At 39.1% G+C, this 14,608-nt stretch overlaps 3 protein-coding genes across 5 annotated transcripts in view; 1 reads left to right on the top strand and 2 right to left on the bottom strand.

Annotated features, from left to right (window-relative positions):
- The window catches only part of rbmx (RNA binding motif protein X-linked), a 6,235-nt gene extending 5,543 nt beyond the window's left edge, over positions 1-692 (bottom strand). The window contains exon 1 of the mRNA XM_008326776.3: positions 607-692. The gene's annotated coding sequence lies outside the window, so the exon portion shown is untranslated. The remainder of the gene's footprint in view (positions 1-606) is intronic.
- Positions 693-824: 132 nt separating this feature from the next.
- Positions 825-9,099, top strand: tm9sf5 (transmembrane 9 superfamily protein member 5). Of its 3 annotated transcripts, XM_025063318.1 has the most exons (19): positions 825-1,023; positions 1,354-1,703; positions 2,079-2,146; positions 2,239-2,332; positions 2,412-2,539; positions 2,634-2,763; positions 2,866-2,993; positions 3,081-3,195; positions 3,337-3,416; positions 3,512-3,617; positions 4,008-4,058; positions 4,353-4,485; positions 4,793-4,912; positions 5,031-5,088; positions 5,219-5,378; positions 5,461-5,612; positions 5,753-5,864; positions 6,554-6,725; positions 8,080-8,147. In XM_025063318.1, the coding sequence occupies exons 2-19, from the start codon at positions 1,566-1,568 to the stop codon at positions 8,145-8,147; spliced, it is 2,013 nt and encodes a 670-aa protein (XP_024919086.1). In that variant the 5' UTR covers positions 825-1,023; positions 1,354-1,565. The 3 variants fall into 3 exon arrangements, with proteins under 3 accessions (XP_024919086.1, XP_008325006.1, XP_008325001.1); XM_008326779.3 differs by lacking the exon at positions 825-1,023 and having other exon boundaries at positions 1,566-1,703; positions 8,080-9,099; XM_008326784.3 differs by lacking the exons at positions 825-1,023; positions 4,008-4,058 and having other exon boundaries at positions 1,362-1,703.
- A 153-nt stretch (positions 9,100-9,252) lies between these two features.
- On the bottom strand, positions 9,253-14,441 carry gpr101 (G protein-coupled receptor 101). Its single transcript, XM_008326772.3, has one exon. The coding sequence runs from the start codon at positions 13,524-13,526 to the stop codon at positions 12,192-12,194; it is 1,335 nt and encodes a 444-aa protein (XP_008324994.1). The 5' UTR covers positions 13,527-14,441; the 3' UTR covers positions 9,253-12,191.
- Between the last annotated feature and the right edge of the window lie 167 nt (positions 14,442-14,608).

Genomic DNA, 14,608 nt, shown 5'->3' with positions numbered 1-14,608 from the left:
CTTGGTGTCACAAACACAGTGACACTGCACTTACTCTAACAGCATTCACCAAGTCTTCACAGTTTCAAAACTTTCATTGTAAATTTGAGCAGTTAGATACATTTGCCAAAAAAATAAATAAATATATGACTTCATAGTTTACTGCAATCCTTTTTATGTCAAACTCTCACAAACTGTGGGACAATCATTGCCCCATGAAAGAAAAAAGTAAATAAGACATTTTCAGCAATTTGAGTGCAATGTTGGTAGTTATTGCTTTTGGTGCTGTTCATAGTCATCATAACATAAGTTAATTAAATATATTTTGCAGTGATGAAAAATGCAGTTTTTTAATCTTAAACAAACTAGCTTGTTTAGATACACCAGCCATATGGAACACTAAAAGCAAATCATTTTAGCTTAAAATGAGATGTGGTTTTTATCATGTTGCTCTGTGTTGTGAATTATACTAATAACAGAACCACACCTTCTAATTCTCTACATAATTTACAAAAGTAAAATAAAATTGACATTCTCGCTTAAAGGAACTTGAGGAGTACTTTAAACACTCTTATGCACGTGTATAAACAGTATATTTCAGACAGAAAAAGGGAAATGTTTGACAACCTTTAAAGTATACTTTGTTCTTGCTGTGGCACAACGAATGTGGTTATTTGCACTGTTATCTTCTACTGCTTGGTAGAGGACAAATCTTATCAACACATTCACGTTACAGTATTTAGACAGTATTACGTTTTTTCTTATCCTTTATTATATGACATCAAAGGATCAATGAAAAATGTCATTCTACATGCACAAGGGATTTTGCTCTGAACATAAAAAAGGGTTCACTGAACTCTGTTGTATTATTTTTGAGCGATTGTTTTGTTGTTTTTCCAGCTCGGCCTTTACTATACAAACCATCCCAACTGCCCTTTCCGGATTTTCTTGCTTGCTTGGTTTCACATTTCACCAAAATACAGTATATCATCCATACTTATACGCCTCCTTTGCTTTAGTTCATCTTGTGTCTCCACTACCACGGTAGTTCACTGAGCATCTCATACAGTTTTATAAAAATATTAAATTTTCCTAACTTGTTGCGGTATCATGTAAGTACAACAACGTCAGTAATGCCCGACTAAAGATGCTGTCAGAAAACTTAAACGTAATATCCGATTACATAACTACAAAATAAAACACCCTCACTGTATGCAATTGTCAATTAGCTGTAATATACAAATTTGGTATTTAATAACTACTTTGTCCTTACATAGACACAGAGTCGAAACGAATTTAGAAAAGATAAATGGTGTGAGCGAATCACATTACATAGATGTAAAAAGCTTACCCCGTGTTTGTTTTCTTTTGAAGGTTATGCTTTGAACTTCCGGGATTGATCTTGTGGCGGAGACAGAGCTGGACGTCATCAGCCGTGGCAGGTCAGCTCAGTTTGTACTTCCCAGGAAGACACATCGAGCTAACTACAGAAACTCAGCTTTTCCTTTCCCCTAAAAGAAGAGGGAAAGACCGGGCGGACATTTTCTCATTCCTGTCGCAAGCCAGACATTCGAAGAGCTGTTAAAATGAAGACGCGGTCACACATGGATGTTTTGCTGGTTATTTCAGTTTTTCTAAACGTCTTTTTGTGCTCGGCGTTTTATCTTCCGGGTTTAGCTCCTGTGAGTTTCTGTGAAGAAGGCAAAGGGGGCGACGATTGTAAGGTATGATGGACTAAGGCAATTTAAAGTTAATTATTAGCCGAAGTAACCATGCATTATGAAGTCAAAACTGTAAGCAAATGTACATGTTTATTTTTCTTAGCTCTTGTAAACGAACCAATGCTTGTCTAGGCCCACGGGTCTGGGTGGGAACACGTACTTATATATTAATGGGTCCTTGTAGTAGTAAAACTTTGGTGTTGCCAACGACTGTCGTTGGTAGACTGTGGTTTCCCTTTGCTATGTTTTTACTGACAGAATCCTAAAATTAACTGGACAGCACGGTTGAATGATTAAAGAATCGGTTGTCACGGTAGACCTCTGGTCGGACTGTGGACATGAGTCAAATGTAAACCTTTTCTTTATCAATCTTTGCAGTCAACAGTAGAGCTGTTTGTCAACCGTTTGGACTCAGTAGAGTCAGTACTTCCATATGAGTATCAAATGTAAGTATTTCTAACCTTAACAAGTTTTAATTGCGTGACGTCACATTGAATGTTTTCCTTCTCATAACGTGCAACATGTGACTTTATTTAAGGTTTGATTTTTGCAAAGATGACAAAGAGATGAGGCCATCGGAGAACCTTGGTCAGGTTCTTTTTGGCGAACGCATTGAGTCTTCACCTTACAAGGTGAGTGACTACTTAAAGTCTACCTACTTTTCAAATTTGGTAGAATTTTCTAAACCAAAGTTATCAAACGTCTTTTTAGTTCACCTTTAAACAAGATGTCAAGTGCAAGACGGTCTGCACCAAAAATTACAAGACTGGTGATCAGGATGATACCACCAAACTTGAATTTCTTAAAATTGGAATGCAGTTGAACTACCAGCACCACTGGTAAGTGGATGAATCACTGGACAAGTTGATTTCAATTAAGTCACAGTGTTTGATTGCTACCAGTTGTTTGCAATAAATAGTTTATCGTTTGCAGGATCATTGACAACATGCCTGTGACCTGGTGCTATGATGTGGAAGATGGTCAGAAGTATTGCAACCCAGGTTTTCCCGTTGGCTGCCTAGTATCAGCAGACGGCCGACCCAAAGACGCCTGTGTCATTAATGTCAGTCAAAAAAGTTCTGTCTTTATATTTGATTTTTCTTGAGACTTTTCTGCAAATGCACAGAAAAGGGAATCTACAATGATATTCAAAATTGTCTTTCAGGCTGAGTTCAACGTAAAGAATACTTTCTACGTCTTCAACCATGTTGACATAAGGATCACCTACCACAGTGGTCAGTCTGAAGGATGGAAAGGGGCTCGGCTTGTTGCTGCCACTCTGGAACCAAAAAGGTTACATATTTAAAAAACAATGGAAGAAAACAATCCCCATCGTCCTTATTAATTCAACTTGGGTGTTTTTATGTATTGTTACAACAGCATCAAACATACCGATCCCACCAAACCCACCTGTGAAGAAACTGAGCCTATGAAGGTCCCAGTGGATTTCAGAGATGCGGTTTCCATCACCTATTCCTACTCTATCACATTTGAGGTAAATCTTCTTAAGCCTATGTTGGCATCATTTTTTTATGTTAATCTGTTAATGTTAATCATTTAACCATAGTCCAAAAATCTCTCAGATAGATTTTTTAAATAAAGAATTAAAAAAATTGTCACTTTTTTTGTTTAACAGGAGAACAATTCTATCAAGTGGGCCTCTAGGTGGGACTACATCCTTGTGTCAATGCCTCACACCAATATCCAGTGGTTCAGGTTTGAAGACTTCTGTCACATTATAAACCACAGGAGTCATTTGATGTCATTTTGTTTGTTTGTAAATGCTTAGATTAATCTTTTCTTTCTTCTAGTATCATGAACTCTCTGGTCATTGTCCTCTTCCTGTCTGGCATGGTTGCTATGATTATGCTAAGAACCCTTCACAAGGATATAGCCAGGTACAACCAGGTGGACCAGGTAATCATTTATATACACATTTATACATATGGTTGGGGAATATTAACACACCTGTTTAGACTTCTGAAGATGTGTTTAACAACAGGTCATACGTGTAGGTTTAGAGGTGGGTGTTTTGTCTCATTTGTGTATTGTAAGATGAGGTGTTCACAGAATGCAAATAGACTTGTTCAAGTTCCAGTTTGCGAATGGCTGGGGAAAATATCCTGCCTGAGTTTCCACAGCAGACAATAAATCAGTTTTGATAAAATTCAAAAACAGTGATTTCATCAATTAAAAGCCAACAGGTGAATGTGTCTAGTTGATTTTAAGTGTACTTTATAGTAAATACCAGTTTGCACAAGGTGCACAGCATTTAGAATTGTACATATATTTTGTTACATTTTACAGGCAGACTTGATAAAGCTTCCAACCTCCAAGGAAAAATCCTCCCTTCCCTATGTAAGATTGATAAAATACAATTTAAACCACACATCTTTTGTGCTTATTTAATCAGGTGTCTGGGTGTATGATTGCATTAAATAGACACATCATGATATAAAATGTGGTGTGGAGTAGGATGTCTTGCACTCCAGGAAATATCTATTCTTGGATCTTTCTACCACTTTTCCATTTTCCTTCACTAGCACATACTATTTGATTAGTTTGATGTCACTGCTTTGGTGATTGGTAAAACCTGACCTTTTAATACGCACCATGACCATGTCTACCTGTGGTGCTGACTGTCTCCCTCAGGAGGATGCACAAGAAGAGTCAGGGTGGAAGCAGGTGCATGGTGATGTTTTCCGTCCTCCAAGGAAGGGCATGCTATTGTCCGTGTTTCTTGGACAGGGCACCCAGATCTTCATCATGACTTTTACTACACTCTGTAAGTACTTTTTTTAATGTTTTTATTTCTTCTCGCTGACACGGCAACAGTTAAATAAAACATTTGCAGGATTTTCTATAATTGTTATAGACTCAGAAAGTTCATAGAAAGGCCTCTTGAACCTAACCAGTATTTTATGTAGTTTTGTACGTTAGTTTATTCTGAAATGCATATTAAAGAAACCAAAGCAACATGCAGCCAATTTTTATACTGTTGGTCATTTAATACCTTCAACCAGTAATTGGTTTGTGATTTGTCAAACCTAAGAAAAAAAAAAGTAATTGATTAACACACTGTTTTTCTGTAGTTTTGGCCTGTCTGGGTTTCCTGTCTCCAGCCAACAGAGGAGCTCTCATGACCTGTGCGGTAGTTCTGTGGGTGCTGCTGGGAACTCCTGCAGGCTATGTGTCTGCGCGCCTTTACAAGAGTAAGAGTCAGCTGCAAACATTATGATGAAGTTTAATTTATACTAAACTGCTGACACAGATGACCTTAGTTGATGTGTAGGAGCGTTGTCATTTATCTGGTCGTTTGCTCCTTCTCAGCTTTCGGAGGTGAAAAGTGGAAGACCAACGTTCTGCTCACGGCACTGCTGTGTCCAGGGTATGTTCACGACTATTGTCTTCTTGTCGGTTTTTTCTACATAGCCTTTTGAATGCTGTTGTGAGATATTGCAACACAAGCTCAACATTTTCTCCCCATCATTGTCCTTTTGTCCCTTTCTCCTTCGTAGCATTGTGTTTGCAGACTTCTTCCTGATGAACCTGATCCTTTGGGTGGAGGGTTCTTCAGCAGCGATGCCCTTTGGCACTTTGGTGGCTATTTTGGCCCTGTGGTTTGGAATCTCTGTGCCGCTCACCTTCATCGGTGCCTACTTTGGATTCAAGAAACCTGTGAGTTAGGCTTTGTAGTCTTACTTCAAAGTGAATGATTGCAGATTATGATTGGTATGAGCTCAAATCTCTTCTCGTTCAGGCTATTGAGCAACCTGTGCGAACAAACCAGATTCCACGTCAGATTCCAGAACAGTCCTTCTTCACAAAACCCATCCCCGGGATTGTAATGGGCGGTATTCTGCCCTTTGGCTGCATCTTCATTCAATTGTTCTTTATCCTCAACAGCATTTGGTAAGAAAAGCAAGAAGAAAGGAATGTGGCCTTACTTGATTTTCCTTACTTGAAGTTCTTTGTAATGAAGTGATCCTCCCTGTAGAGCACAACTCCCTTTTAACGTCACTCAGTAACTTTGAATGACCAATGTTTTCTAGGTCTCATCAAATGTACTACATGTTTGGCTTCCTGTTCCTGGTCTTCATCATTCTTCTCATCACCTGCTCTGAGGCCACAGTTCTTCTCTGCTACTTCCACCTGTGTGCTGAGGTACACCAATATTTAGAGAATTGACTTTAGGATTATAGTGGTAATTTTACATGGATGGAATGATACTTATATAACTTATTTGTTTTAGCTGATGCTTCCCTCAGTGTCAAAAACCCAGTCTCTCAGGTGTTTTGTGAATCCATCGTTGTCAAGTGTTGAACTTCATTTCTTTTTATTTTATTTTATTTTTTTTAAATCCTAAAACATGAACAATTTGAAAATCAGAGCAAACATAAATGTTTTTTACCAAATTTGATTAGAAACCAGCTAGAATTATTGAAGCCTTGAACGAACATTTGATTGAACCTTGATTTCAATCGTTACATAAGGCAACTAAGCAGGTTGTAATCTGGTGTGAAAGAATTCCATAAAGGAATTCTACAAAACCTCTAAACGGAGCACATCGCACTAACAAGGGCTTCATTTTTTTAAGTTTTTAAAATTTTACTTTAAACTACCATTTTATGAATTGTTTTATATATGTAAGCTTATTTTTTAATGATTCACTTTTTGTTTCATTGAAGGGATTTTTTTCCTGAATTGTACAAGCACAGTCAAAATTCATATGACAGTATGGCCCTGTGCAGCAGAGCATGTCATAGAAAGGAAAACTAGAATGAATGTATTCACAGTGAGACTGAGTTGGTTTAATTAATGACTTGTCTCACTTTTCCCTGTCCTGTGTCCAGGATTACCACTGGTGGTGGCGCTCCTTCCTCACCAGCGGCTTCACTGCAGTTTATCTCTTCATCTACGCTGTGCATTACTTTTACTCTAAACTGCAAATAATTGGACTAGCCAGCACCATCCTTTACTTTGGATACACCATGATTATGGTCCTCATTTTCTTCCTCTTCACAGGTGAGAGCAGCACGGTCACAACCTGCATTTTATGACTCATTAAAGAAGTGTGTTGTTATGTGAATGGTACTGATGAGAAACTGTTTTAAATGTCCACCAGACCTGTTGGAAGCACAAGTCATGTCTTCTTTTGGAAATCTACTTCAGGATGTGTACCCGGATCAATTTACTTGTATTGTTAAAGCGAACTTGTTTGCTGAACAAATACATGTATTTACTTGGTGTAATATCACCAACAGAACTTGGTCAACAACAGCTTTTCACTGTCCAGATTCCATTATATCAAATGTCAGGGAAATTATTATCAGTTAGGCTCTTGGAAGTAAGATGTCTCTGGACCAGTTTGTAGGGCACGTCAACCAGGGGGATGTGTGTTCGATTCAAACATGTATTTTTTAGCTTTTATTTTTGTAGCAGCTTTACTGACCATTCCAGTTTGACGGTCCAAGGTTTATTTCTCTATTTTATTTAATTCTGATCAAAAGAGATACTGCCGCTATATTAACTGGTTGCCATGGAGAATAATTAATCCAGATTTAAGGACTACGATTGTCAACCACGTACTGAGATTTGTCTGTTTCTGGGCTGTGTGACTAAGGTTGCGCAAGAGCACAATGAAGAATGAAGCATCCTTCTTTCTTTTGTCTCCATGTTACACGGCACAGACTAATATATGTTGACATGGCAACAGCACTTCTCAGTCTGGTCCCTGTCCGCTCAGATTATGTAATTTAGAAGGATCATGTACAGGACTAGATTACAAACAACCAACCCCTCTGTTCTGCGTGTTGTACCAGTCTGCTATTATCTAATATCACTACGACATATTTGATAGTGTTAACCAGTCTTGAAGGCAAATTAAATTCTGCTTGTTGGTTGTAGCTATAAGTATCATAGGCATGAGATGTTGATAGATAGTCACTTAAAAATAACCCAATGATCTAATGATGTATTTTTTCAAGTGTTCAAAATCACCACATAACCCTTCTATTGCTTTATACATTTGAAACATTACTCATTACATTACATTATTAAATTGGCTTTAAAATATTAAACTAAATCTACATAATCACATAGTTAGCTTCCCTAGTGCACCAGGGGATGTGATGTTTGAACAAAGTGCTGAGGCTCAAATGTTTATTTAAGTGGAGCTTAAATTTCGGTTCCTGTAGGTGGAGTAAATAATGTGGTTGTACGCAGACAGTAACTGGTTGTTCAGGTTCTTCTGCTAGTGCTACCATCTATGCTATGGCACGTTACATTTTGGTTCTTTTAATATGTGCTCCAAACAGTTTGTGTTTTTTGTACTTTTATCTTTTTTTAAACTAACTTTTTACCTCTTCTCTATCTTCAGGTACAATTGGCTTCTTTGCCTGCTTCTGGTTTGTAAATAAGATCTACAGTGTGGTCAAGGTGGATTAGTGGACTGTGGCAAAGACTGACTCCTTGCTGTTGCAGCACTGCTGCTTATGTGATGAAGTGGTCTGAATGGACCTGAATCCAAACCTTCACTTATGGAAGACACCGGAAGAGCAGAACCCGTCCTCTTTTTGTGCTCTAAACCTTGTTGCTACCTTTTCCCCTTTCTTTCTTGAAGAAGTTCTTTATGATTTTTGTCTTCACTGTTGACCAGTAATGTTCCGGGTGGCGCCTTGAAAATTAGTTTGGGATCCAATGATCTGGTTTCATAGTGTTCAGTTTTTTGTTGGGTTGGAAAAGAACAGAAATTTCTTAAGAAGGTGAATTGTAGCTTTGTATGTTAGATTTCTTTTTATATTGCGTCTGAATGTCCAGATTTCATTCATTACTTATATTGTAAAGAGGGAAATGTTTGTTTACGTGTATTGTACAGGGCAAGTGAATGGGAATAATGGTACTTATATATTTGTTATCACCATTATGAAATTTTCTTTTCTTTATTGTTATGTGGGGGAGGGGGGTATAAATAATGAAAATAATAAGCTTGTATTGTAGTTCAAAATTATATTTAAATCTTGACTTGCTGGCATTCACATTCCCACTGGTATTTGGCTTCAACACCTTAGGATCAAAAGCTACTCTAAAATTGAAGCACATCTGTATCATTAAAGTCTATGCTACAGTTATGTGCCTCGCCCCCCCTCAAAAAACAAAACAAAAACTTCACTGACATGCATTACCCTTGCGTCTCTGGCGTGACTCACCTTGGTTAATTATGGGACATCCATTTGCTTATGAAGCACACCTGATCTGCTAAGATACACCCAGTTTGTTTTAAATAAGCAGTTTGCTGAACTGTTACTACATAAACACTGCTGCCTTTATGCTTCTAGCAGTGTGGAATCATCACCCGAGGTGATAACATTTTTACAAAATAAATGCAGTTAAGTTAAAATCACTGGAATGTTCATTTCCATACATAAGAATATGTACATCAACCATCTCTCCCATCTGGACCCTGAGGATTCAGTGTGATTCAGTAGTAAGGTAAGTTGGCTGAAGGTGAATCAGCACGATGTGATGAAGATAGAAGAATACATTTAGACTAGTAATATAAATTCATACAAATCACAAATCATCTATGTAAGGGGAAAAAAATCATTTTCAATTTATTCTAAATGATCAAGGTAGGAATGTTTTTGCTGATATCTGATATTGTTCAAACACTAAATTTCTGATTCTGATGTCAACAACCGATACCGATATGGGCAAAGGTTTGGGTTATAGGCAAGATGACACTGTCACAATGACAATAATTCACTTTCACTTCCAAACTATTTCTAAGCTCATATCATTTGGGTGAAACCCAGACATTGTGTTATAGGGTTTTCATTAATCTGAAAAAATAAAACTAATGATGTAATCTTACCAATAAAATGTATGTAGTAGTAAACAATGAGTATGTTTCAGTACTACTATATATTACTATATTACTAAATTAACAACTCCCAAATTCCTGCTTTGGCTGCAATACCACACCTGGCCAACAGAAACTGGCTGCAAAACTATATAAACGTTTTTATAAGAATTGTTTACTTCTAAAGGACACATCAATCATTTTTTTTCTTTCTTATTCTCAAGGTATCAGAGGTCGAAATGCCAAAGGTGTGGTAAAATAAGCTGTTGTCAGGAAGTGACCTGGTGTTCAAAACCAAGATGGCTACCCCTTATACCAACTGTAGGTAAAAGCTACTTGTCTTTTTTAAATGTACATTTGTTTATTTAACTATTTCTTAGCATTTCCTCTTGTCTTTGGGCACTGAAGTCATCGTACATGCTTTGTCTTTGTCATTGTAAAACCCATACACATAATTTGTTGATAAAAGTACTCCAGAAACAGGCCTTGTTCAGAGGTGTCCATCTTGTTTTTAACTGAAACAGTTAGCTGACTTTAGCCTTTAACTTGTGCAGTCTTCATATCTGAGACAACTTACTATTAACTTGTGCAGCAAACTGAATGTCAGTGTTGCCTTTAAGCTTAAGTGCTCTAGCTGTTTTATTCAAATGTTTGGAGTAGAAAGTTTCAGAGGAAACATTTAGCTAGTTTTGTGCCAAACATTGCATTGTGTTATCCCACTCAAACTAAAGAGAGAAGTATAACATTCCCTAGCCCTGACACTACAGTACTTCATAGGAAAAGACTTTGTCTGCTCAGTCAAATTAACTTTTCATTTTGAAGTGATCATGAATAAAACACTCAAGAAAGTACTCCTGCTTTAAAACATATTTTTGTTTAACAGAACTTTGCCTTCAGTTGACCACAGGGATATTATTGGTAGTTTTAAAGACACTCATTACAGTAGAACGATATAAAGGTTCTGTTTAAGGAACCGTAGTTAGGCACAGACATTTCAATATAAAAAAGACTTGTACAACATAATGGACTTTTATTAAACAAGAAAGTCTTATGTTATAGTATGAAACTATAAATAATACTGACGCATGTTGGACATCACAGTTTTAAAGCATTCAGCACACCTTTGTCTGACGATAATTTATGAACTGTCCAATGTACCGTGTTGTTCTGTAGCGAGTCACTTTTTATATTGTGATACTGACACTAAGGTGAACTGCTGAAAAATCACCTAAATTGATGCCATTGAATGAAACAACAATAGATATGGTAGTGATAATAATAATAACAATAATGCACTTTTTCTTTTAATATGATTGATGTATAAAACATAACTGAAAACACTTGACTGGAAACACTTATGCACATTTTCTCATGCAACTATGACACCTACCTGATTAACCTACTGTGTTGTCTTTTTCTAGGTAGGTCATGTCACAGAGTCACAAAGGTCATAGTGTTTTTTCTGTCTTATTTTTTTTTCGTGGCCTAAACAGTCCGCTTCTTCTACTACAATATTGTATCTCTACAAATTTACAAGTGCTCAACTGAACATGAAAACTCTGTCCAGTCGGTCAAAAAAACAGCATAACACAGCCTACCCTGTAATTTTACAACATAAAACACTGCACTCAGGCGGATGTTGTCACCAAGGAAAAAGCTACCAGAGTCCACATAATATCATTAGTGTTGTCTCCTTATCACAAAATTAACCCTGTGTCTCTTTAGGTAACCGCCACAAATGGGTCTACTCTACCCATTTACTCAAAAAGTGCTTAACACAGTAAAGGACTGTTAACACTGACTGACATCACAGGGACAATGGCATTCACATACATAAGTTCACTTGCTGAACAAAACTCAAGGTTGGCACTAAATTTCTTCCCCCAGTGGATTATCCTGAGTTTGCTGAAGGTAACACTTTGAACCGGTACCACACACAAATTGATTCAAAAGGACAAAGAGATAAATGTACATGTCAGAGGTACACTGTGCAACATCTTGTGGTAAAGTTACACATTTTGGTTTAATATACGTCATCTCTCCATTCCTGTCTGAAACTGTAGGAGAACCAACAGCGACCTTCAGTTCTTGTTAAAACCCAAATACGATGATCCAACATGGCAGGCACCTTGAGGAGAGCCTACTACTGATGTAAACGATCAAACGGCTCGCTTTGTCTCGTCCGGTGAGTCATTTTACATTTAAATAATATCACCAAAAAACATCATACAATTAACTAACATTCAGTTAATTAAGACTGATAAGTCATGGTCTGGAATTAAAAGGGCTCTGCTTAATTCAACCTAATTTTTTATCTAAACAAAGCACATTTTGGTTCAAGATTAAAATATATTTTTTAAAAACAAAAGTCACTAAATAATGCCCCTCTGCATTAGAGCCACTTGCAAATAACCACTCTAAATCAGTATTGACTGAGTGAGTTTGTAGACTAAACAAAACATATATTTTTGTTAATTTTCGCTTATGAAAAAAATAACTACGTTTTTTTTTGACCTGTCTCTATTATAAACAACAACATATCTAAGAACAAGAGGAACGTTCACCAGACATACATTCGAGCCATTCATCATTGTCAAACATCTGTCTGTAGGATTAATACTACAGCGGGCTCATGAGCTGTGTTTACTGTTGACTGTGAGTTCTCTCTCTGAGCTGATGCTGGTAGAGGTGGTGTCTTTCCGACTGTCCCTCGACTTGCGTTCAAAAGTGGGGGAAGAAGATGTAGTGCACTCTTCCCATGTCCGCAGAGGCAGTACTCGAGCAGCCAAGCTGGGCAGGTGATGGTGGGCAGCTGAACGCCCCTCTGTGGTGGTGAAGCAGCTCTCAACAGCCGAGCTCTGGCGGGGACGGCTCTGTTTGCAGAACAGTCCACACAGCAAAGCCAGGAACTCTTTTCTCACGCTTCGGTGCATGTATCCATAAATGTAAGGGTGTAGGCAACACTGTAAGAAGAAGAGCACGAGAGCCACAGAGGACAGCCAGGAAGGTATGGACGCTCTGGGGCTCATTGATATTGTATTTAATATACTGTAGGGTCCCATGCTCAGTACGTACGAGGCCATAATCACGAAGACCACACGAGCCGCCTTGCAGTGGTAGTGAAAGCGTCTGTGTCTGACTCGCACAGGGTATCCTCTGGTTGAGTACTGACCACCAGGTGAACCTGCTGTCGGACCATGAGGCTGCCGGTGTGGACTGCTCTGTCCCTGGAAGTCCTGTGGGGAGGGCTGAGAGTAGGACTGAGACTGTATTGGATGAACCAGAGCGTTTTGCCTCCGGGCAGCTCTGAACACCATCCAGTAACAACCGAGCATTATGAGAACAGGCAACCAAAAAGAGAAGCTGGACACCACAACAGAGTAGGACAAGCTGAAGGACCACACCACTGAACACATGTTATGGTGCCGGTCGAAAACGATGGCCCCCCAGCCGTAAAGAGGAGGCGTGCTCTGTAGAAAGCTGAGCACCCAAGTGCAGATGATGAGGTTGGTCCCCAGGTGAGGGGTCATACGGGTGGGATATGACAGAGGATGGATAATGGCCAGGTACCGGTCAATGGAGACCACAATAATGGTGTTGACCCCCGTGAAAGCAAAAAGGTGCATGAGTACCACCAGGGCCTGGCATAATCGGACATCCAGGGGCCACACACTAGGCACGGTGGCTGCCATGGCGAAGGGCATGACGAGTATGGTCTGTAGTAAATCTGCTAAGAGGAGGTTGAGGACAAAGCGGTTGGCCACGTGAAGTAACTGAGGTTTCCTCTGGAACACCAGCAAAACCACCACGTTCCCAAATAGAGACACACACACAATGATGGATATAAGCACCATCTTGACCACACAGCTGGCTGTGGAGGACCATGTTAAGTTGGCCAATCCTGACTCCCAGGGTAAACCATCGGTAAAATTTGTGCCCATACCTGGTGCCTGAGTGCTCTGCATTGTTCTTGCAGCACCAGAGCCGGGGTCCAGTCACGTCCAACAGATCAAGAGACAAGGTCAGATGAGTGGTGCCACCACCAGCATCTTCCTCATCATCACAATCTGCAGCAGCGTAATGGCAATGTTATTACAACATCTCACTGCAATCTTCGAAATGAAGCGTGGAGATCCAGCAGAGCAGACCGGTCCAGCAGATCCCTCAGCATCGGTGCCGACTGACAGCGCGCTCATCGTGTTTATTCTCAGCTGTAATCAACAGGCCCTTTCCCTTCTCCCAGCAGCCCACATCTGCAGCGTGAAGCCTGGAATTACAGCACATCTGTAGCATCCTTTCAGCTCCGACCACCGGACTCCACAGAAACAAGGCAAATGCGTCACAGCAGAAGGTGATCGCTGCTGTGAGCGACTGCCTCTGGATGCACTCGGTTTTTCCATCTCATACCTTCCATTTTTTTTATCGTCAGCCTCAGTCAATGGCAGCGAAAATTTCACGGCTCAGCTCCCACGCATCGAGTCTCGTCCTCACCCAGCTGGGGTGGCTCACATCCAGGCTCCCATCCTCCCCTGCACCGCTTCCTGCTCCCCGAATTTCGGTGCAAATTGAAAAAAATGATTATTTCAACCGTGTCTTGAAACACTGGCAGCTGGATCTTGTGTCCGAGCTATCGTGGATAGAAAAACGAAGACACCTGCACTGATGTCTCCACTCAATGGAGCTGATGCTCCACCACCTCCTCTTTCTTCATCTCACCTTCCTCCTCCTCTTCATGCTCCCTATTTGTGCGATTGTCCGTTTTTGTTTACCTCAGGTTAGAAATATCTTAGGTCTACATTTAGGAAGAGCAAGAATCTGATGCTGATATGAATATTCATTCCTTCACTCATTTTCATTAAGCCTTCTGAAAAACAACAACAAAACAATCCCTATCCCTAAGATGAGGGTATATATTTTTTTATAGAAATAAATAAATAAATTATAAATGAATAAATAAAAATCATAAAAATTAACATTTATAATTACACATTCTCTGTGCGCATCTAACTTAAACTAATTTCAAATTAAAATTATCGGTCACAATGAT

Source organism: Cynoglossus semilaevis, chromosome 15 (genome assembly GCF_000523025.1).
Source record: "Cynoglossus semilaevis isolate Cse_v1.0 chromosome 15, Cse_v1.0, whole genome shotgun sequence".
NCBI classification, from domain to species: domain Eukaryota; kingdom Metazoa; phylum Chordata; class Actinopteri; order Pleuronectiformes; family Cynoglossidae; genus Cynoglossus; species Cynoglossus semilaevis.
Note: the sequence above shows the minus strand (reverse complement) of the source record. Positions and strands in the feature narration are given on the sequence as shown.

Coding starts and splice junctions, on each gene's coding strand:
- tm9sf5 (XM_008326779.3), top strand. CDS start 1,566: ATGAAGACGCGGTCACACATGGATGTTTTGCTGGTTATTTCAGTTTTT. Junction 2,333..2,411: donor TTGAGTCTTCACCTTACAAG/GTGAGTGACTAC, acceptor ACGTCTTTTTAG/TTCACCTTTAAACAAGATGT. Junction 2,994..3,080: donor GCCACTCTGGAACCAAAAAG/GTTACATATTTA, acceptor TTGTTACAACAG/CATCAAACATACCGATCCCA.
- gpr101 (XM_008326772.3), bottom strand. CDS start 13,526: ATGCAGAGCACTCAGGCACCAGGTATGGGCACAAATTTTACCGATGGT.